Genomic DNA, 22294 nt, shown 5'->3' on the forward strand with positions numbered 1-22294 from the left:
ATATTAGGAATACATAGTCATCTAGAGATGGGGTATTTAGGCTTAGCACACACCAAGAAGAACAAAACAAAGATTTGAATTGATGTACGCCTTGCAGGACATCCGGATGTCCCAAAACAATTTACATCTTGATGAGAAAATGGGATTGGCTTACATAAACTGTGAAGATTGGAAGAGGGTTAGGTGCTTGAAGGAGGAGACACAGGAGAGACAAAAGTGTGATTTGATGATAAGGCCCCACCCACCACCACTGTGGCAGTTTGGATAAGAAAGGTGATGCAAAGTATAGCCAGGTGGGGAGGTTCCACTTTGGGGCAAAGTGCCACCATCCACAAGCCTAAATATCTTTCTCCCTTTGCTCCTGCAGCCACTCCACTGAGAGACTTCTCACCCTTGGCAATTTCACTTTTCATTTCACTATTCACTATTCTGAATTCATGGATCTGTTGTCTTCTATAACGTTTCCCATCTATAATCATAGTCATCCCTTGACCTTACTGATATATCTCTATACCCATGGTCTCAATCACATAATAGATCATCTCTAACCACATTTCTGTATCCCTCACAACTACAACCCTGACCCACTTCAGCTCCACTTCATCCTGATTCCATCCTTGGAAGAGTTTCTCTCAAGGCACTCACAATTTCGCTTTCTAAATCCACTGCCTATCTTTTGGTCCTCCATTTGCCACAATATTTTTGCAGCTGCCAATCCACTTAACTGCTCCTTTACATTCACCTTTGTTGCTATTGTCCATGGTAAAACATTTAACCTGTCCCGTGATGACTGGTATGCCCCCAGATTTGATCCTGCCTGTCCAAGAGATGTGGACAAAAGAGCTTCTGGCTCAGGACTGGTTTAGCCGTTCATCAGTTGATCTGGCTGAATTTGGACAAGTGCTATCAGCTCTCATTCTCCCTTGCCAAAGCAAACACTACTCCAGATCAGCCTGTAGAGCAAACATAACCCACAAATAAAATTAGTCATACTCTGACCTCGTTAAAAAAAATAGGGTTTTGGTATAAAACAGCAAGTGCCAGGTTTGAAATTTGTCAGGATAAGAGAGTGCAGATTAAATCCTACCCTACTTCTCCACAACAGTTGAGTCGTTCATTATTTACTATGGACCAAGAAAGAAAGGTCATAATCTCAAAATTTGAGCTAGGCCATTTAGGAGTGAAATCAGGAAGCACTTCCTCACAAAAACATTAGTAGAAATTTAGAACTCTCTCCCCCAGAATTGAATTTTGAGTCAATTCAAATTTAAGACTAGTTGAATTTTTGTTAGATAAGGATATGAAGAAAGAGCAGGTAAATGGAGTTGAGGTACAGATCACTATGGGCACATGCCATATCATTTGAAATCAGTGGAATTCTCGCACTCCCCATTGTTCCAGAGTTTGAGGATTGAAAGTTTCGATCTTAATTGAATCAATGAGCATTTTGCACCAACACAAATAGCCAAAGCTCCCCTTTCAGAGCATAAAAACACTGCCTTATCAGGCTGATATCTGGATTTCAGGTTAATTCTCTGATTATATTAGAACTACATTCAAGCGCGTTCCATTGGGTGAGGAGGGGAGGCGATGGTGTGGTGGTATTTGTTACTGGACTAGTAATCCAGAAACCGAGGTACTGCTCTGGGGACCCAGGTTCAAATCCTGCCACGGCAGATGGTGAAATTTGAATTCAGTAAAAATCTGGAATTAAAAAGTTTAATGATGACCATGAAACCATTAACCGTTGTCGATTGTTGTAACACTGTGGGTGTATCTACACCACATGGGCTGCAGCAGTTCAAGAAGGCAGCTCACCACCACCTTCTCAAGGGCAACTAGGGATGGGCAATAAATGCTAGCCCAGCTGGCCCAGCCAGCGAAGCGAAGCCCACATCCCAAGAATGAATTTTTAAAAAACAGTTTTGTAAGGTGCTGGAGCTCTCAGTGTAGCCACAACTCACAACATTCACTTCTGGCTACGGATTTTTCTGCAATGAATGTTTGTTGTTCAGCCCAGCAAACAGAAAACTTTGTAAACCAAAAAAAAAGGATGGCAGCCTGCACCATCATTTATATTTGCTACCGTGCTAGCACCAAACATAAGTAATAAGAGCAGGAGTAGGTCATTTGGCCCCTTGGGCCTGCTCCGCCATTCAGTAAGCTCATGGCTAATCTGATTGTGGCCTTAAATCCACATTCCTGCCTGTCCCACACCCCCCCGCCCTCCATAACCCCTGACTCCCTTGTCAATCAAAAATCTGTCCAACTCAGTCTTGAATATATTCAGTGGCTCAGCTCCCACTGCTTGCTGGGGAAGAGAATTCCAAACACTGAAAACCCCATTCTTCATAGCCATTCTTCATAAGACAAACCTCATATCCCAGTAATCAGCCTAGTGAAACTCTCTGAACTGCTTCCAATGGAAGTATGTCCTCCCTTAAGTAAGGTGGCCAAAACTGTACACAATACTCACAATTGTCCTGTACAGTTGTAGCAAGACTTCCCCACTTTTATACTCCATTCCCCTTGCAATAAAGGCCAACTTTCCATTTGCCTTGCTAATTACTTGCTGTACTTGCAAACTAACTTTTTGTGACTCATGTACAAGGACACCCAGATCCCTTTGTACTGCAGCATTCTTACCAAAGTAGACAACTTCACATTTTCCCACATTACATTCCATCTACCAAATTTTTGCCTACTCACTTAACCTATCTATATCCTTTGCACACTCTTCATACCCTCCTCACAATTTACTTTCCTGCCCTACTCTGTATCGTCAGCAGATTTGGCTATAATACAGTCAGTCCCTTCCTTCAAGTCATTAATATAGATTGTAAGTAGTTGAGGCCCCAGCAGTGATCCCTGTGGCACTCCATAAGTGAGCCTGAAAATGACCTATTTATCACAATATCGGTTTCCTGTTAGCTAGCCAGCCCTGTATCCATGCTAGTATATCAGCCCCAGCACCGTAAGCTCTTACCTTGTGTAGCAATCTTGTATGCCTAACTTATCAAATACTTTTTTGAAATCCAAGTACACTACATCTACTGTTTTCCCTTTATCCACCTTGTTTGTTACTTCCTCAAAGAAATCTAATTTGTCAAACACAATTTCTCTTTCACAAAACCAAGTTGTCTCTACCTGATTGTATTATGATTTTCTAAATGTCCAGCTACTACCTCCTTAATAATGGATTCTAGCATTTTCCCAGTGAAAGACATTAGGCTAACTGGTCTAAAGTTTCCTGCTTTATGTCTCCCCCACCTCCTTTCTTGAATAGAGGTGTGACATTTGCAGTTTCCAATCAGCTGTAACATTCCCAGAATCTAGGGAATTTTGAAAGATTACAACCAATGCACCCACTATTTCTACAGCCACTTCTTTTAAGACCTTAAGATGCAGACCATCAGGTCCAGAGGACTTGTCAGCCTTAAGTTCCATTAGCATTCCCATTCTTTTTCTCTAGCGACGATTGTTTTAAATTCCTCCCTCCCTTTTGCCTCTCGGTTTTCTACTATTCTTGGAATGCTTTTTGGGTTTTCTGCCGTGAAAGCAGAATCAAAATACTTGTTTAAAGCCTCTGCCATTTTTTTGTTTTCCATAATTAATTCTCCAGTCTCACACACTAATGCTTGCTTTAGCTACTCTTTTCCTTTTTACATACAAAAATACATACGAGCATACAAATGAGAAGCAGGAGGCCACTCGGCCCCTGCTTTGCCATTCTATAAGATCGTGGCTGATCTGATTGTAATCCCAACTCCACATTCCTGCCTACCCCCCGATAACCTTTCACCACCCCCCTTGCTTATCAAGAATCTATCTAGTTCTGCCTTAAAAATATTCAAAGACTCTGCTTCCACCACCCTTTGAGGGAGAGTTCCAAAGACTCATGACCCTCCTGAGAAAAAAAATTTCTCCTCATCTCTGTCTTACTCTTAAAACAGTGACCCTCAGTTCTAGATTCTCCCACAAGAAGAAACATCCTTTCCACATCCACTCTGTCCAACACTGCCTGGAAGTTCCCCTCCAAGTCACTCGCCATCCTGACTTGGAAATATATCAACGTTTCTTCACTGTCGCTGGGTCAAAATCCTGGAATTGCCTTCCTAACAGCACTGTGGGTGTACCTACACCACATGGACTGCAGCAGTTCAAGAAGGCAGCTCACCACCACTTTCTCAAGGGCCACTAGGGATGGGCAATAAATGCTGGCCTAGCCAGCGAAGCCCACATCCCGTGAATGAATAAAAAAAACCCTTATGTTTCAATCAAGCCACCTCTTATATATACTTTTGTACATTTGTGGAAGTTATTACTGTTCGTTTTCAAATTTCTTGCCAGCTTTCTCTCATACTCCAATTTCATCCTCCTTATTGGTTTTTTGTCATCCTTTGCTGGTTTCTAAAACTCTCCCAATCTCCAGCTTAATCTACACAGTATTGTTATGTATTTTCTTTCAATTTGATACCACCCATAACTTCTTTAATTAGCCATGGATTGTGCAAACTTTTGGCAGTCTTTCCTCCTCATTGGTATATATCCTTATTGAGAGTTGTGAAATATCTCCTTAAATGTCTGCCACTGCTTCTCTATTTACCCAGTCCACTTTAGACAACTCTGTCTTCATGCTCTTGTAATTGCCTTTATTTAAGTTTAAGACACTAGTTATGGATCCACATTTCTCATTCTCAAACTAAATGTGAAATTCTATCATGTTATGATCACTCTTGCCTAGAGGATCCTTTACTATGAGGTCTTTAATCAGTCCTGCCTCATTACACATTGCCAGGCCCAAAATAGCATGGTCCCTGGTGGTTCCAGAACATATTGATCTCAGAAACTGTTCCAGTATAGACTATGAATTCATCCTCCAGGCTTTGTCAATTTAATTTGTCTAATTGATGTGAAGATTAAAGTCACCCATGATTATTGCAGCAGCCTCATTATTCATTGATGTATGCTCTGGCCTATTGTATAGCTACTATTCAGGGGCCTATAAACTACTCGTATCAGTGACTTTTTTCCTTTGCAATTTCTTATCTCTACCCAAACTGAGTCTACATCTTGATCTTCTGAACCAAAATCATTTCTCATGATTGTACTGCTCTCATCCTTTATTAACAGAGCTATCCCACCTCCTTTTCCTTTGGAGTTTGAGAGAAAGCTAGCTAGAAATATAAAAACATAGTAAGAGTTTGTTTAAAAAGGAAAAGAGTAGCTAAAGTGAACATTTCTTCCTTAGAAGGTGAGACTGGGTAATTAATAATGGGAAATGAGGAAATGGCAGAAGCATTGAACAGGTATTTTATGTCTGCTTCACTGTAGAAGGCACAAAAACATTCCAAGAATACTTGAAAATCAAGAGGTAAAAGGGAGGAAGGAACTTAAGACAATTGCAATCACTAGGTAAAATTATTAGAACTACAGATCTTCTGGTCTGTATTCTAAGGTCTTAAAAGAAGTGGCTGCAGAGATAGTAAATGCATTAGTTGTGATCTTCCAGTGGCCAGGGCCATTCCTGACCTCATTACAGACTTGTAGTTCAAACATGGACAAAAGAGCTGAACTCAAGAGGTGGGGTGATAGTGACTGCCCTTGACATCAAGGTCACACTTGACCGAGTAGGGCATCAAGGCGCCCTAGCAAAACAGGGGTCAATGGGATTCAGGGGGAAAACTGCTTGGGGTCATACCTAGCACAAAGGAAAAAGGTTGTAGTTGTTGGAGGTTAATCATCTCAGTTCTAGGCCATCACTGTAGGAGTTCCTCAAGGTAGTGTCCTAGGCCCAGCCATCTTCAGCTGCTTTATCAGTTACCTTTCTTCCATCATAAGGGGCCACAATCTCCGAGCACTCCAACGTCGGATTTGGGGGTACCCCAAAGATGCACTGGGGAAACCCTCTCAGATGTTCCCAGGTAAAGGTTTGCATGGCAATTGCCCAGAAGTTCACACTTCCTCTGGACAATTGCGCTGCGCCGGGAACTATCCAAAAATGTGGTTTAAATCGCAAATTTTGGATAGTTCCACCAGGGTTACACCAATAGTTATTCAGAAAAACTTAGGAGAATTAAAACCTCTTCTAACTTCTGGGTAACTATTGTAAAAACCCAGCCCACCCCCATTGGTCTCCCCCCACACCTCCAAAACCCCCCACGGGACTCCCCCCACACCTCAGACTCCCGCATCGCGCCCCCCCCAAACAGGGCTCCTTCCACACGCCGACCACCCCCTGACCTCCGATCCCCCGCCCCCTCCACGACCCCACCAACACATGCCCCCCCCCCAACTTTCGACCTCCCCAACCTCCGACACCCCCCACTGCCCCAGACCTCGCACCCCGCCACCCCTCCCCCACCCTCCCAGACCTCTGACTCCTCCCCCAGCCCCAAACTCCTATCTGCTTACCTTCCCCTGGCCTGTTAATTTGACTGGCCTTTTAAGCTTACCCGCTTTACGGCAGCAAGTGCTTTAAAAAAGGGGCGCGGCCTCCTTGAATCCAACACAGCTGCACTCTGCTAGAGCCTGCGAGGAGTCTTTCAATGCAGGCCCTAAGCAGCTCCGGTGAACGAAAGGGTCAGCGTAATTTTCAATGGCAGGTGCCCATGTACTTATTTCTTCTAATTCCTGCCGGTTATTTCTTTCTGACGCTAGTTGGAAGCTACGGCTCAAGGTCAGAAGTGGGGATGTTCGCTGATGATTGCACAATGTTCAGCACCGTTCACGATTCCTCAGGTACTGAAGCAGTCCGTGCCCATATACAGCAAGACCTGGACAAAATTCAGGGTTAGGTTGGTAAGTGGCAAATAACACTGATGCCACACAAGTGCCAAGCAATGACCATCTCTAATAAGAGAGAATCCAACCATCTCCCGTTGATATTAAATGGCATTACCATTGCTGAATCCCCCACAATAAACATCCCGGGGGTTACCATTGACCAGAAACCGAACTCAAACAGCTACAAGAGCAGGTCAGAGGCTGCAAATTCTATGGAGAGTAACTCATCATCTGATTCCCCAAAACATGGCCACCATCTACAAGGCACAAGTCAGGAGTGTGATTGAATACTCTCCACTTGCCTGGATGAGTGCAGCTCCTTGAACACTCAAGGAGCTCGACACCATCCAGGACAAAGCTGCCCACTTGATTGGGACCCCATCCAACATCCACTCCCTCCACCACCGATGCACAGTAGCAGCAGTGTGTACCATCTACAAGATGCACTGCAGGTACTCGCCAAGGCTTCTTTGACAGCAACTACCAAATCCACAACCTCTACTACCTAGAGGGACAGGGCAGCAGATTTATGGGAACACCACCACCTGCAAATTCCCCCCAAGCCACACACCATCTTGACTTGGAAATATATTGCCGTTCCATCACTGTTGCTGGATCAAAATCCTGGGACTCCCTCCCAAACAGCACAGTGGATGCACCTACATCACATGGACTGCAGCGGTTCAAGAAGGCGACTCACCACCACCTTCTCAAAGGCAATCATGGGAGGGGGTGGCATAGTGGTATTGTCACTGGACTTGTATTCCAGAGACCCATGGTAATGCTCTAGGGACCTGGGTTTGAATTTCACCAGATGGTGAAATTTGAATTCAATAAAAATCTGGAATTAAAAGTCTTATGTTGACCATGAAACCATTGCCTATTGTCGTAAAAACCAATCTGGCACACGAATGTCTCTTTAGGGAAGGAACTCTACTGTCCTTACTTGGTCTGGCCTACATGTGACTCCAGACCCATAGCAATGTGGTTGACTCTTAAATGCCCTCTGAACAAGGGCAATTAGGGACAGGCAATAAAAACGGCATCGCCCAGTTCCATGAAATAATTTTTAAAAATTCCCTAGATTCTAGAAAGGTCCCAGTGGATTGGAAAACAGCTAATGTAACACCTCTACTCAAGAAAGGAGGTGGACAGAAAGCAAGAAACTAAAGGCTAGTTAGCCTAATGTATCTCATTGTGAAAATGCAAGAATCTATCATTGAGGTAATAGCAGGATATTGAGAAAATCATAATACAATCAGGCAGAGTCAACATGGTTTTGTGAAAGGGAAATCCTATTTGACAAATTTATTTTTGAGTTATTTGAGGAAGTAACAAACAAGGTGGATAAAGGCAAACCTGTAGATGTGGAGAACTTGGGTTTCCAAAAGGTATTTAATAAGACACCACATCAAAGGTTACTACACAAAATAAGAGCTCATGGTGCAAGGGGTTATATATTATTATGGAAAGAGACGGTTGGATTCTCTCTTGTTAGAGATGGTCATTGCCTGGCACTTAAGCGGCAAGTAACACTGATGCCACACATCAACCTAACCCTGAATTTTGTCCAGGTCTTGCTGTATATGGGCATGGACTGCTTCAGTACCTGAGGAGTCGTGAACGGTGCTGAACATTGTACAATCATCAGCAAACATCCCCACTTCTGACCTTGGTAATCTAACAGGAAGCAGAAAGTAGGGATAAATGGGTCTTTTTGAATAAGCAAGCTGTAACAAGTGGAGTACCACAAGGATCAGTACTGGATCATCAACTATTCATGATCTATGTCAATGACTTGGATGAAGGGACCGAATGTATGGTGGCTAAATTTGCTGATGACATCAACATAGGTAGGAAAGTAAGTTGGCAAGAGATAAAGTGTCTACAAAGTGATTTAGATAGGTTAAATAAGTGGGCAAAAATTTGGCAGATGAAATATAATGTGGGAAAATGTAAACTCGTCAACTTTAGAAGGAAGTTAGTATGCAGGTAATTAGGAAGGCAAATGGAATTTTGGCATTTCTTGCAAGGGGAATCGAGTATTAAAGTAAGGAAGTGTTTTTAGCGCTGTACAGGGCCTTAATGAGACCCTATCTGGAGTACTGTGCACTGTTTTGGTCTCCTTACTTAAGAAAGGATATTGCATTAGAAGCTGCTCAGAGAAGATTCACTCAGCTGATTCCTGGGATAAAGGGGTTTTCTTAAGAGAAAAGAGTGAGCAGGTTGAGCCTATACCTATTCGAGTTATAAGAATGAGAGGTGATCTTCCTGAAACATATAAGATCCTGAGGGGACTTGACAGGGTGAATGTTGAGAGATGTTTCCCCTTATGGAGGAGTCTAGCACTAGAGGAACAATTTTTTAAAAAAGGGTGCTCCACTTAAGACTGAGATGAGGAGAATTTTTTCTCTCAGAGGGTTATTAGTCTGTGGAATTCTCGTCCCCAGAAAGTAGTGGAGGCTGGGTCTTTGAAAATATTCAAGGCCAAGTTAGGTGGATTTTGATCGACATGGGAGTTGAGGGTTATGGGGGACAGGCAAGAGAGTTGAGGCCACAATCAGATCAGATCAGATTATCAAATGACATAAGACCATGAGATGTAGGAGCAGAAGTAGGCCATTCGGCCCATCAAGTCTGCTCCGCCATTCAATGAGATCACGGCTGATCTGATAATCCTCAACTCTAATTTCCTGCCTTTTCCCCATAACCCTTGATTCCCTTACTGATTAAAAATCTGTCTATCTCAGCCTTGAACATACTCAATGACCCAGCCTCTACAGCCCTCTGCGGTAAAGAATTCCACTGATTAACTACCCTCAGAGAAGAAATTGGTCCTCATCTCTGTCTTAAATGGGTGACCCCTTACTCTGAGATTATACCCTCTGGTCCTTGACTCTCCCAAAAGGGGAAACAACCTCTCAGTATCTACCCTGTCAAGCCCCCTAAGAATCTTATATGTTTCAATAAGGTTACCTCTCATTCTTCTAAACTTCAATGAGTACAGGCCCAACCTCAACCTCTCCTCATAAGAAAGACCCTCCATACCCGGGATCAACCTAGTGAACCTTCTCTGGACTGCCTCCAATGCCTTTCCTTAGATAAGGGGACCAAAACTGTTCACAGTATTGTAGGTGTGGTCTAACTAGTGCCTTGTATAGTTTTAGCAAGACTTTCCTATTTTTATACTCCATTCCCTTTGAAATATAGGCCAACATTCCATTTTCCTTCCCTATTACCTGCTGAATTTGTATGCTAGCTTTTTGTGGTTCATGCACAGGACCCCCAAATCCCTCTGTGCTGCAGCTTTCTGCAATCTTTCTCCATTTAAATAATATTCAGCTCCTCTATTCTTCCTGCCAAAGCGTATTACCCCTCATTTTTCCACATTATATTCTACCTGTCAAGTTTTTGCCCACTCACTTAACCTGTCAATATCCTTCTGTGGACTCTTTAGGCGTGAGAGGCCAAATAGCCTATTCCTGCTCCTAATTCTTGTGTAGCTATGTATACTTTATACCAAGTGTGTATGTCTTGTTCTGTAATTTGTCATGCTTGTGGGGACATGGTGGCAAAATAATCTCCCTGCAGATATCAGTTGATGACTCAGAAAGAACAATTCTACATGATACAACAAATGCTGCAACTGAACAAGCATGATAGTATTCTCAGGATAAATAATACCGGTAACCACCTGTTTTGTAGCCACTGTATCTTTAATCAGCCCCCTTCACTACTAGTTCATGAGTTATATGTTATTCCACATTTCCCTGTAAGTCATTAATTCCAGCTGTGTATTATATCTTTGAAGTTAAAAACAAAAATGGTAGAGGAAAGAATTCACACAGATATGCCAGGGCTCATATCCACTAACATCTAAGCATACATTAGAATTTGCCACAACAAACAAATATAATGGTGCACAAAAACTGGGAAACCTTTCAAGCTTTAAACATGCGCTGCATTCTCCAAGACATTTGAGAAATCCACTGCGGCAGAGTTATTTCATTTAGGCCAGTAGGTTGGACTTTTAATGGTATCTCACCACAGCACACACACTCTATCCCAAAGCAAATCTAATATTGGCAAAATTAGGTAGTGGTCTTGGAGTAATTAAGCTCAGGATGATGAATAATTAAGTTAAAGGAAGAACTTGTATTATATTTTGTCTCATCATACTATCAGGACATTCCAAAGCCTTTTGAAAACAATGAATCCCTTTTAAAGCACAGTAACTGTTACTCTGCAGGTAAAATAATTAACTAATCTATGCATACCATAAGCCTACAAATTGCAATGAGGTAAATACCTAAATAAATATGTTTTTGATGGTGAATGGAGAAATGCTGACCAAGAAACAGAGAGCTCCTCGCTCCTCTTCTTGTATCATAAAATGTTTTATGAATAAATTATATTTTCCCATTCCTTTTACATTCACCTGAATAGGCAGAAGCGGCCCAGCATAACACATCCAATAATGCAGCTTTCCCTCATTGCTGTACTAAGTTGTAAAACCATGTTTTTTTCTTTTAAGGATTTTTGAACTTATTGGCAGGAAACCCCTAATTATTGCTTAAAGACTAAAGCCACGTTCCAGTGACTTGGGATCACAGGCAAAGATGGCTGCACATTTGCATCACTGTGCCTTCTACATTCCAAAAATCATTGAAATGGAGGCAGCCTGTCTGCAAAGCCGCACAAGTAACAACTGCATTGAGAGAGATGAATGGAGGCCATCTCCTATCCCATTAGCAAAGCGTACAGACAATCACCAGAGCACTCAACTGGGTGGAGACAAACCATCAGACATGATCACTTGGGCAATGGGACAGCGGCTGAGAGAGGAATTCCCTGCCCCCGTCCCTCCCCCCGCCGCGTGTGGACCGCCACATCCACCCCGTGTCTTGTTTCCTGAGACGCTGCTATGAAGTTACCTTTCCTCCATCACTCCCACAAGCTGCTGCTTCATCCATCTGGCATCCCTGGGAGCCGAGTCGTCGAAGGACAGGAAGACCACATGGCTGTGCTGGGGAAGTCTGTTCACCAGGGCGGTGAGGGAAGCTCGAGAGGTCCACAGACACTCCAGGAAGCCGGATTTATTGGTGAACGCGTGGAAGATGAAGGAACGGGGCTGTTGTTCCCTGACCGGCGGGAATCTCAGCTCTCCGCCCAGGGTATCGAGTGTGAAGGGCTGGGCGATCATGCCAGGCTGCAGGCCAGAGGCCGGAGGTGGTTTTGGCGGCTCCCCAGCCCCCGAGCCCGAGCCCGATCCTCCTTCAACGCTAGCCCGCGGCCCCAGGAGGCCGGCGCCGTAACCATGCACCGACCGCTCTTTAACCTTCCACAGGTTCTCGTAGTTAATCCACCCCTCCCGCAGCGGAGGCTCAGCCTCGCTTCCCAGGAGCCCGAGGAGAAGGAGAAGGAGCAGGCCCGAGGCCCAGGCCGCGGCTCCGAGTCCCCAGCCCATTGCCACCTGCTTAAAGCCGCAGCGCCTGTCACCGAGTGTCCGCCCGCGGTCGCTGCTCCCGCGCCCAACAGCCTCCAGCTGCTGCACTTCTCCTTTTGGAGAGCAACCAGTAGCAGCATGAGAGTTTCATTGTCGTCTCAACATATTTTTGTAGCTCTCATCTATCAAAGTTATTGTGCAGTTTTCTGTACAAGTTCTTAATGTTCTGTGTCTATTGCTGTCAAGGTCAAGACGGATTTGCAACAAAGCAAACTCCTCTCAGGCAACACGGGATATGTTGATGTGTCGGATTTGCAACAAAGCAAACTCCTCTCAGGCAACACGGGATATGTTGATGTCTCCCGAATCAAATCATACGACTGGGAAACAAAACTGAATGTTGGTGCAAAAACAATACTATAGCTGTGGAAAATAAAAATAAAATGCTGGAAATCTGACATAAAAGTACTGAAAACATCAGGCCAGTCGGCAGCTGTCGATAGGATAAATAATGTCCTGACTCCTCAGAACGTTTTTGCTGATTCTTGGGATGTGGGCATTGTTGACAAGCTTGGCATTCATGTCCCTCAAGTAGTGATGGTGCTCCCACAATGCTGTTAGATCAGGATTTCCTTAGCTTTTGCCCCAGTGACGGTGAAATAATGGTGGTATTTGTCCATTGGGATGGCAAGTGACTTGGAGAGGAACTTGCAGGTGGTGATGTTCCTATGCATCTGCTGAATTTGTCCTTCTAGACACATGTCCTGGGTTTGAAAGCGCTGTCAAAGAAGTTTGTCAAGTTGCTACATCTTGTCCATCTGGGAGATAGCATACACTGAGGCTGCAGTGTAGCAGTGGTGGAAGGAGTGAATGTTTGAGGTGGTGGATGGGATGCAAATCAAACGGCTGCTTTGTCCTGGATGGTGTCAAATTTCTTGAGTGTTGTTGGAGCTGCACTCATCTGGGCAAGTGAAGAATATGCATCACACTCCAGACTTGTGTCTTGCAGACTTTGGGAAATCGGGAGGTGAACTACTGACTGCAGAATACCCAGCCTCTGACGTGCTCTTGTGGCTATGGCAATAATGTGGTTGGTCTAGTTAAGTTTCTGATTAGGATGTCAAGAGGGTGCCTGTAGATGAAGTATAATGTGAATAAGTGTGAAGCTATCCACTTTGCTAGAAAAAAATAGAAAGGCAGAGTATTTCTTAAATGGTGAGAGGTTGGCAAGTGTTTATGCCCAAAGGGATCTGGGTATTCTTGTTCATGAGACACTAAAAGTTACCATGCAGATACAGCAAGCAATTAGGAAAGCAAATGGTATGTTGGCCTTCATTGCAAGGTGATGTGAGTACAGGAATAAAGATGTCTTGCTGCAAATGTCGAGAGCTTTAGTGATACTTCACCTGGAGTATTAGGTACAGTTTTGGTTTAAGGAAGGATGCACTTGCCGTAGAGGGACTGCAATGGAAGTTCACCAGATTAATCCCTGGGATGGCAGGATTGCCTTATGAGGAGATATTGAGGAAACTGGGCCTATATTCTCTAGAGTTTCGAAGAATGAAAGATGATCTCATTGACGTTTAGAAAATTCTTACAGGGCATGATGGTAAATGTCGATAGGATGTTTCCCCTGCCTGGTGAGTCTAGAACCAAGAGGTACAGTCTCAGAATAAGCAGCAGGTCATTTAAGACTCAGATGAGGAATTTCTTCAATTAGAGGGTGGTGAATCTTTGGAATTCTTTACCCTGGGGGTCTGTGGAAGTTCATTCATTGAGCATGTTCAAGACAGAAATCGATAGATTCCTGGATACTAATTACATCAAGGGATATGGGGATAATGCGGGAAAGGGCGTTGAGGTATATGCGCAGCTATGATCTAATTGAATGGCGGAGCAGGCTCAACTGGCCAAATGACCTACTCCTGCTTATAGAATACTTTGGGATTTCCTTTTATGTTAGCTGCCAGTCTTTTTTCATAACCCCTCTTTGCTTCTCGTATTTGCTTTTTCACATCCCTTCTGAACCTTCTGTATTCAGCTTGGTTCTCAATTGTATTTGCTACCTGACACCTGTCGTAAGCACACTTTTCCTTCTTTAATTTAATTTCTATCTCTTTTGTCAACTAGGGAGCTCTGGATTTGTTTGTCCTACCCTTCCCTTTTGACGGAACATACCTTGACTGTGCCCAAACCATCTCCTCTTTGAAGGTAGCCCATTGTTCAGCTACTGTTTTTCACGCCAACCTTTGATTCCAGTCTATCCGGCCCAACTTCATTCTTGTCCAATTGAAGTCCACTCTCTGCCAATTGATTATTCTTACTCTGGATTGAAATTGCGGCTTTAAGTGAAACTACTTAATGTGAATCGTGGTTTCTCATAGGAATCAATGTTAAAGCTGAAGTTAAGTTCCATTGGACATTTCAAGCCTGGAAAAAAATAATGTACATGTTGGAATACTGTACCATACAGGTGCAGCACTGTATGTTCCTAGCTGAAATAACTTTATGTTATTTTACATCAGTAAATATAAGAGGTGGAATTTTCTGCTCCTGCCAGTGGTGGGAATCATGCTGGATGGGGGCACAAAATTTGGTGTGATGGAAGAAGTCAGTTTTCGGTGGGAAATTGGTTTGGAATTTTGTTCTCCCAACTTTGATGGTGGGTCAAAGCCAGGTCCAGTTTCCTGCTGATCTATGTCAGGAACCACATTTGCATCTTATGAAAGCTCACTAAAAGGCTAACTCATCAAAATTTCATGCCCCTCCAAATTTAGTGCTCTGCCAGTAGATTATTAGAATGTTCTGCTTCACGATTGTATATAAGTGGCGTGCACCAAGCGAGCTTCAAGGTACGTAGACGCTGCTTTCGCCTACTTTTGAGTACGTTGCTGTGGGATTTCAGGTGCCTATATCAAAAGCTGTGCCAAAGTTGGGCACGGAAGGCAAGACCAGCAGGGAGGGGGATGATGGAGGCAGGACCAGGGGGGTGGTGTGCAACATGGGAGGAAGGGGGGTAGGAGACAGAGGAAGGCCGGGGGGGTGGGGGTGGGATGGCGGGAGTTGTACACAGAAGGAAAGGGGAAATCAGATGCAGGCCTGGGGAGCAGGGTTGGTGGAACACGAGAGGGAATGGGGAAGACAGAGGCTGGACTAGGGGATGGCCGATGAACAGAGTTGAGTAGTGAAAGACTGCCCTGGGGCAAGAGTTATAAGACTGTCCAAGGAAGAGTCAGAGACTGTCCTAGGGCTGAGGCCACGCTGTTGGGGGCATATTGAAGAGACTGTCCTGAAGCTGTGCGGGCCACGCTAGAGGGCTCTGCATGGCACGCATGTCTTGGTCCTGCTCTTGGCTGGGGTGAGCCCTCTCTAGCCAGTGTTGGTCATGCACAGTATGGTATGCAGGGCATGGTCAGTCATCTCAGGAATTTGATTGTGGGGTTAGAGTCATGGTACTGTGAGGCAGATGGCACAGTCATGATCAGAGGAGGGATCTGCATCCTGTAAGTTGGTAACTGAAAAATCTTGAGTGGGTTATTGTATGATATCATGGCAGGGGTTGAGGGAAGTCAGGGTGCATATGGCCTCAAGATGGGAAGGGGCACAGGGACATCAAGATTAAAGAGTTCAAGGAGGAGGACAGGTAATGGGGAGGCTAGATAGTGACAGGAGGAAGGAGAATTAGGAGGCAGTGAGGATGGGAGGGTCCTGGTGGGTGATAGAGGGAGGTTGGAAACTGCTCTCCAGATGAAGGTCAGCAGCACATTTTGAAGCTCATCTTGCAATGACAGTTTCAAAAACAAGCTAGAAAGTGATCAGTCATGGAGGGTACTCCGGGCGTGTGGGAGAAGTTCAGCACAGCAAATCTTGGCTGATTGAAAGGGGCACCCTATAACTGTCTTGCTCAAACCATAGAGAGCATGGCTCAGCTGAATGCTGGAATCAAGGGACTAATACACAATGAGCTTGGCTCTGTGACTAATGGTGTGCATTCAGGTGAGAATCCATTGTGTTTGGGTGCTGCAGGGCATATGGTCTTAATTGGCATCTGATCCTTACAGAGGTATGTCAGAATGGATGGAGGCGCCAAGAATCAATAGCCACGTCTGCTGCGCAGAGATAGCATAGGCCCTAAACACCTCCATGTTCCCAGTGCACTGGTCATGGCATTCAAGGCACCAAGCTTACAGTCAGAACATAAGTGCAAGGACTGGGTCCCATTGTTTTTTGTGAAGACCATAAGACATAGGAGCAGAAATTAGGCCATTCGGCCCATCGAGTCTGCTCTACCATTCAATCATGGCTGATAAGTTTCTCAACCCCATTCTCCTGCCTTCTCCCCGTAACCTTTGATCCCCTTACCAATCAAGAACCTATCTATCTCGGTCTTAAATACACTCAATGACCTGGCCTCCACAGCCTTCTGTGGCAATGAATTCCATAGATTCACCACTCACTGGCTAAAGAAGTTTCTCCTCATCTCTGTTCTAAAAGGTCTTCCCTTTACTCTGAGGCTGTGCCCTCGGGTCCTAGTCTCTCCTACTAATGGAAACATCTTCCCCACGTCCACTCTATCCAGGCCTTTCAGTATTCTGTAAGTTTCAATCAGATACCCCTTCATCCTTCTACACTCCATCGAGTATAGACCCAGAGTCCTCAAACGTTCCTCATATGTTAAGCCTTTCGTTCCTGGGATCGTTCTCGTGAACCTCCTCTGGACCCTCTCCAGGGCCAGCGCATCCTTCCTGAGATACGGGGCCCAAAATTGCTCACAATATTCTAAATGTGGTCTGACCAGAGCCTTATAAAGCCTCAGCAGCACATCCCTGCTTTTATATTCTAGTCCTCTCGAAATAAATGCCAACATTGCATTTGCCTTCCTAACTATCGACTCAACCTGCAAGTTAACCTTAAGAGAATCCTGGATTAGGACTCCCAAGTCCCTTTGCACTCCAGATTTCTGAATTCTCTCCCCATTTAGAAAATAGTCTATGCCTCTATTCTTCCTACCAAAGTGCATGACCTCACACTTCCCCACATTGTATTCCATCTGCCACTTCCTTGCCCATTCTCCTAACCTGTCCAAATCCTTCTGGAGCCTCCCCGCCTCCTCAATCCTACCTGTCCCTCCACCTATCTTTGTATCATCTGCAAACTTAGCCAGGATGCCCTCAGTTCCTTCAGCTAGATCATTAATGTATAAAGTGAAAGGTTGTGGTCCCAACATTGATCCCTGCGGAACTCCACTAGTCACTGGCCGCCATCCTGAGAAGGACCCCCTTATCCCCACTCTCTGCCTCCTGCCAGACAGCCAATCTTCTATCCATGCTAGTACCTTGCCTCTAACACCATGGGCTCTTACCTGACTGAGCAGCCTCCTGTGCGGCACCTTGTCAAAGGCCTTCTGGAAGTCCAAGTAGATAACATCCATTGGCTCTCCTTTGTCTAACCTACTCGTTACCTCCTCAAAGAATTCTAACAGATTTGTCAGGCATGACCTCCCCTTGATGAAATCATGCTGACTTTGCCCTATTTTATCATGCACTTCCAAGTATTCTGAAATCTCATCCTTAATAATGGACTCTAAAATCTTACCAACGACCGAGGTCAGGCTAATCGGCCTGTAATTTCCCGTCTTTTGCCTCACTCCCTTCTTAAACAGGGGGGTTACATTAGCGATTTTCCAGTCCTCTGGGACCCTCCCTGACTCGAGTGATTCCTGAAAGATCACTACTAACGCCTCCACTATCTCTTCAGCTATCTCCTTCAGATTTCTGGGGTGTAATCCATCTGGCCCAGGTGATTTATCCACCTTCAGACCTTTCAGTTTTCCTAGCACCTTCTCCTTGGTAATGGCCACCATACTCACCTCTGCCCCCCCGACTCTCTTGAACTTTGGGGATGTTACTCGTGTCTTCCATCGTGAAGACTGACGCAAAGTACCTATTCAGTTCCTCCGCCATTTCTTTGTTCCCCACTACTACTTCTCCAGCGTCATTTTCCAGCGGCCCAATGTCCACTTTTGCCTCTCTCTTACCCTTTATATATCTAAAAAAACTCTTGCAATCTTCTTTTATATTACTGGCTAGTTTACCCTCATATTTAATCTTCTCCCTCCTTATTTCTTTTTTAGTTGTTCTCTGTTGGTCTTTGTAGGCTTCCCAATTCCCTGGTTTCCCACTGCTCTTCGCCGCATTGTATGCTTTCTCTTTAGCTTTTATGCTGTCCATTACTTCCCTTGTCAGCCATGGTTGCCTCGTCCTCCCTTTAGTATGCTTCTTCGTCCTAGGGATGAATTTTTGCTGTGTCTCCCAAATTACTCCCAGAAACTCCTGCCATTGCTGTTCCACTGTCTTTCCTGCTAGGCTCATCTCCCAGTCAATTCTGGCCAGCTCCTCCCTCATGCCTCTGTATTTGCCTTTATTCAACTGTAAAGAGGGGATGTTTTGCCATAGGGAGACATGGAGGAGCTAGAAGTCTCCTCAGACAAGGAGGACGTTGAAAGGGATGAATCTGAAAAGGGCGAGGATGCCATTGCACGGGAACGATACACAAGACGTGCCCATGACAATCTCATAGCAACAAGATTCCAAGAGGAATAAGGTGAAGACAAGTTGTTGTAGTCGCCTTCAAGCCTTGATGCAGAGGACAGTACAGCACCTTTGTTCTTGACCATTCATGACATGCTGAAGATGACAATCTTGCAATGATCACTGAGGAAACATAAGTCACCTTCAACCCTAATGATTGGGTCATCCTTGGAAGGCACAACAGCCTAGGGACCATGTGGCCACTGTAGAGTGTGCTTAGTAGTCCACAATCACTTATTCTTAAGCAACTGCACATACTGCAATCCTTTCAACCATGGTGCCAACAAGTCAGTGGCCATGGCATCTTGTAAGAAGATGAAACGCTATTGCACAAATGGATGCACTCATGCATGCATCACAGCAGCTTAGCAAGGCAGCTGAAAGAGGAAAGACATTTGTCGATTGTTAGTGCTGGACCATCTCAAGAGGGATCTACATCCGGATGGACTGCACATTTTTCCAAACACATGATCGCATGCATGATTAATGCAGAGGCTGTATCTTGATACTGAGGCCCAAGATGCCATTGGACATCAGGACGCAGTGAACAGCAATATGAGAGTATGCACCCAAAGCTGGAAGTTAAGTTAGCATTGTTCTCACAGAAAGTGGTTCTACAGGACCATCATGTGATTATTGACAAACACTCATAACCCTACGTTTGTCAGAAGCCTGCCAAGTTTACATCCTGTATTGCCTTGGCATTTGGGAAAGATGTGGCCCAGACAGTTTTGACACAGCAGTCAATGATAACTTATTCCCTTCCTCAATATTGCTGAGCATTCATCAGGAAATGTGCCGGAGCATCCGTTCATACCATGACAGTCCTTGACATTGTCTATCACACAAAGACCAATCATTTCTAGGAACCCTAAGTGAATGAGTGCACATCCATGCTGTGAATTATATCTTGATTTACATTCTGTGATCTTGAAGGGATTCAGTGAAGCACCACTAGGCAGCTGTCCAGGAGCAAATCATGATCCTCACTGCTAAGTGGACGGGTTCATCAGGATGAGCTCACACCTCTGGCAGCACACACTAATTCCCCTCTAGCAGACATTTCAACTGTCGTCAAGCGGAACCAACTTCCATCGCTCAGCATCATGTTTGGGTAGAGTGGGGACCAATAAAGGAACAACATTCAGCCTTAAATGTGGAGACGAAATTATGCTGCACAGAGGCATGAAAGGCTGTGGTGCTCGATGATGAATACTACTTTAACCAAAACCTCACAGGATTAAAATAGAGGCCGTTGTAAAATGCATTTGGGTGAAAACACTCCAACGTTGGTCGTGACAAATACTTATAACATCCAAATACTGTATCCTTCAGTGTGACAGCATCAGGATAATCACTAACCTTGACGAACAGTTCTCATGAGGTCAAATAATGACTGCCTAAGATGCAAGTATTATATGTGTCTTGTCCAGCCATCATTTTCATATAGGAAGTGCCTTTGTTCATGGTGCTGATGTGGAACTAAAGGCGATTCCCTGTACTGAGATTGAGTGAGACGTAATGAAACAGAGGAACAAGATGGGAGATAATTGGCAGTGGGGAGGGGTGGCAGGGTTCATTTTGTACCCTTGACTGAACACAGGACTTCACATCGATTAGCCATTCAATACCTGAGACTTGAAGAGGGATAAAAGTAAAATATATTTAAAGGTGCAGATTATGTGCAGTGAATGAATACCCATACCACAATTGTGCATTCAAAACTTCTTAATTATCCTAACTCTACTGCAACATCTAGATACCCCGACATCTGCAGCAGAGGTGGAGGCAGCCTGCTGATTGCTATCGCATGTCTTGAGATGAATTTGGCAGGCATCTGCTGGAGGCCCGCAGCGTGGATGGCCCTGGCGTGCTAAGGGTCTCCTGCTCTGGGGCAGGTGCATCGTCCTCGACCTGACTTGCTGGAGTTGATGTGGTTACATGGAGGAATCTTGAACTAGGGGACATAGTTACAGAATAAGAGGGCACTCATTTAAAACTGAGGTTCAAAGGAATTTCTCCTCTCAAAGGGTAGTGAATGTCTGGAATTCTCTACCCCAGACAGGTGTGGAGGCCAGATCACAAAATATTTAAAGGGGAGGTAGATAGATTTTTGAAACATCAGGGAGCTGAGGACTATGAGGAGCTTTTTTTTAATTCATTCACGGATTGTGGGCTTCACTGGCTAGGCCAGCTTTTATTGCCTATCCCTAGTTGTCCTTGAGAAGGTGGTGGTGAGCTGCCTTCTTGAACTGCTGCAGTCCATATGGTGTAGGTACACCCACAGCGCTGTTCGGAAGGAAGTTCCAGGATTTTGACCCAGTTACAGTGAAGGAACAGCGATATATTTCCAAGTCAGGATGATGAGTGATTTCGAGGGGAACTTCCAGATGGTGGTGTTCCCATCTATCTGCTGCCCTAGTCCTTCTAGATGGTAGTGGTCATGGGTTTGGAAGGTGCTGTCCAAGGAGCCTTGGTGAATTCCTGCAGTGCACCTTCTAGTTGGTACACCCTGCTGCTACTATGCGTCAGTGGTGGAGTGAGCGGATGTGGTGCCAATCAAGCGGGCTGCTTTGTCCTAGATGGTGTCAAGCTTCTTGAGTGTTGTGGGAGCTGCACTCATCCAGGCAAGTGGGGAGTATTCCATCACACTCCTGACTTGCACCTTGTAGATTGTGGACAGGCTTTGGGGAGTGAGGAAGTGAGTTACTCGTCGCAGGATTCATAGCCCCTGACCTGCTCTTGTAGACACAGTATTTATATGGCTAGTCAGGTTCATTTCTGATCAAAGGTAATCCCCTAGGATATGGATAGTGGTGGATTCAGTGATGGTAATGCCATTGAACGTCAAGGTGATGGTTAGATTCTCTCTTGTTGGAGATGGTCATTGTCCGGCACTTGTGTGGCGCAAATGTTACTTGCTAATTGTCAGCCAAGCCTGGATATTGTCCAGGTCTTGCTGCATTTAGACATAGACTGCTTCAGTATCTGAGGAGTCTTGAATGGTGCTGAACATTGTGCAATCATCAGCAAACATCCCCATTTCTGACCTTATGATGGAAGAAAGGTCATTGATGAAGCAGCTGAAGATGACTGGGCCGAGCATCCTACCCTGAGGAACTCCTGCAGCGATGTCCTGGAGCTCAGATGACTGATCTCCAACAACCATAACCATTTTCCTTTGTGCTGGGTATGACTCCAACCAGCAGAGAGCTTTCCCCCTGATTCCCATTGACTCCAGTCTTGCTAGGGCTCCTTGATGCCACACTCGGCCAAATGTGGCCTTGATGTCAAAGGCAGCCACTCTCACCTCACCTCGGGAGTTCAGATATTTTGTCCATGTTTGAACCAAGGCTGTAATAAGGCCAGGAGCTGAGTGGCCCTGGCAGAACCCAAACTGGGCGTCAGTTAGCAGGTTATTGCTAAGCATATGCCACTTGATAGAACTGTTGATGACCCCTTCCATTACTGA

General features: G+C 44.8%; 1 protein-coding gene across 1 annotated transcript in view; it reads right to left on the reverse strand.

The window, feature by feature from the left end:
- The window catches only part of LOC144678828 (uncharacterized), a 283752-nt gene extending 271273 nt beyond the window's left edge, over positions 1-12479 (reverse strand). The window contains exon 1 of the mRNA XM_078538774.1: positions 11721-12479. Within this exon, the coding sequence (XP_078394900.1) occupies positions 11721-12253 (533 nt within the window). The 5' untranslated portion in view covers positions 12254-12479. The remainder of the gene's footprint in view (positions 1-11720) is intronic.
- Positions 12480-22294: the final 9815 nt, after the last annotated feature.

This window comes from Cetorhinus maximus, chromosome 3 (genome assembly GCF_964194155.1).
Source record: "Cetorhinus maximus chromosome 3, sCetMax3.hap1.1, whole genome shotgun sequence".
Classification (NCBI taxonomy): domain Eukaryota; kingdom Metazoa; phylum Chordata; class Chondrichthyes; order Lamniformes; family Cetorhinidae; genus Cetorhinus; species Cetorhinus maximus.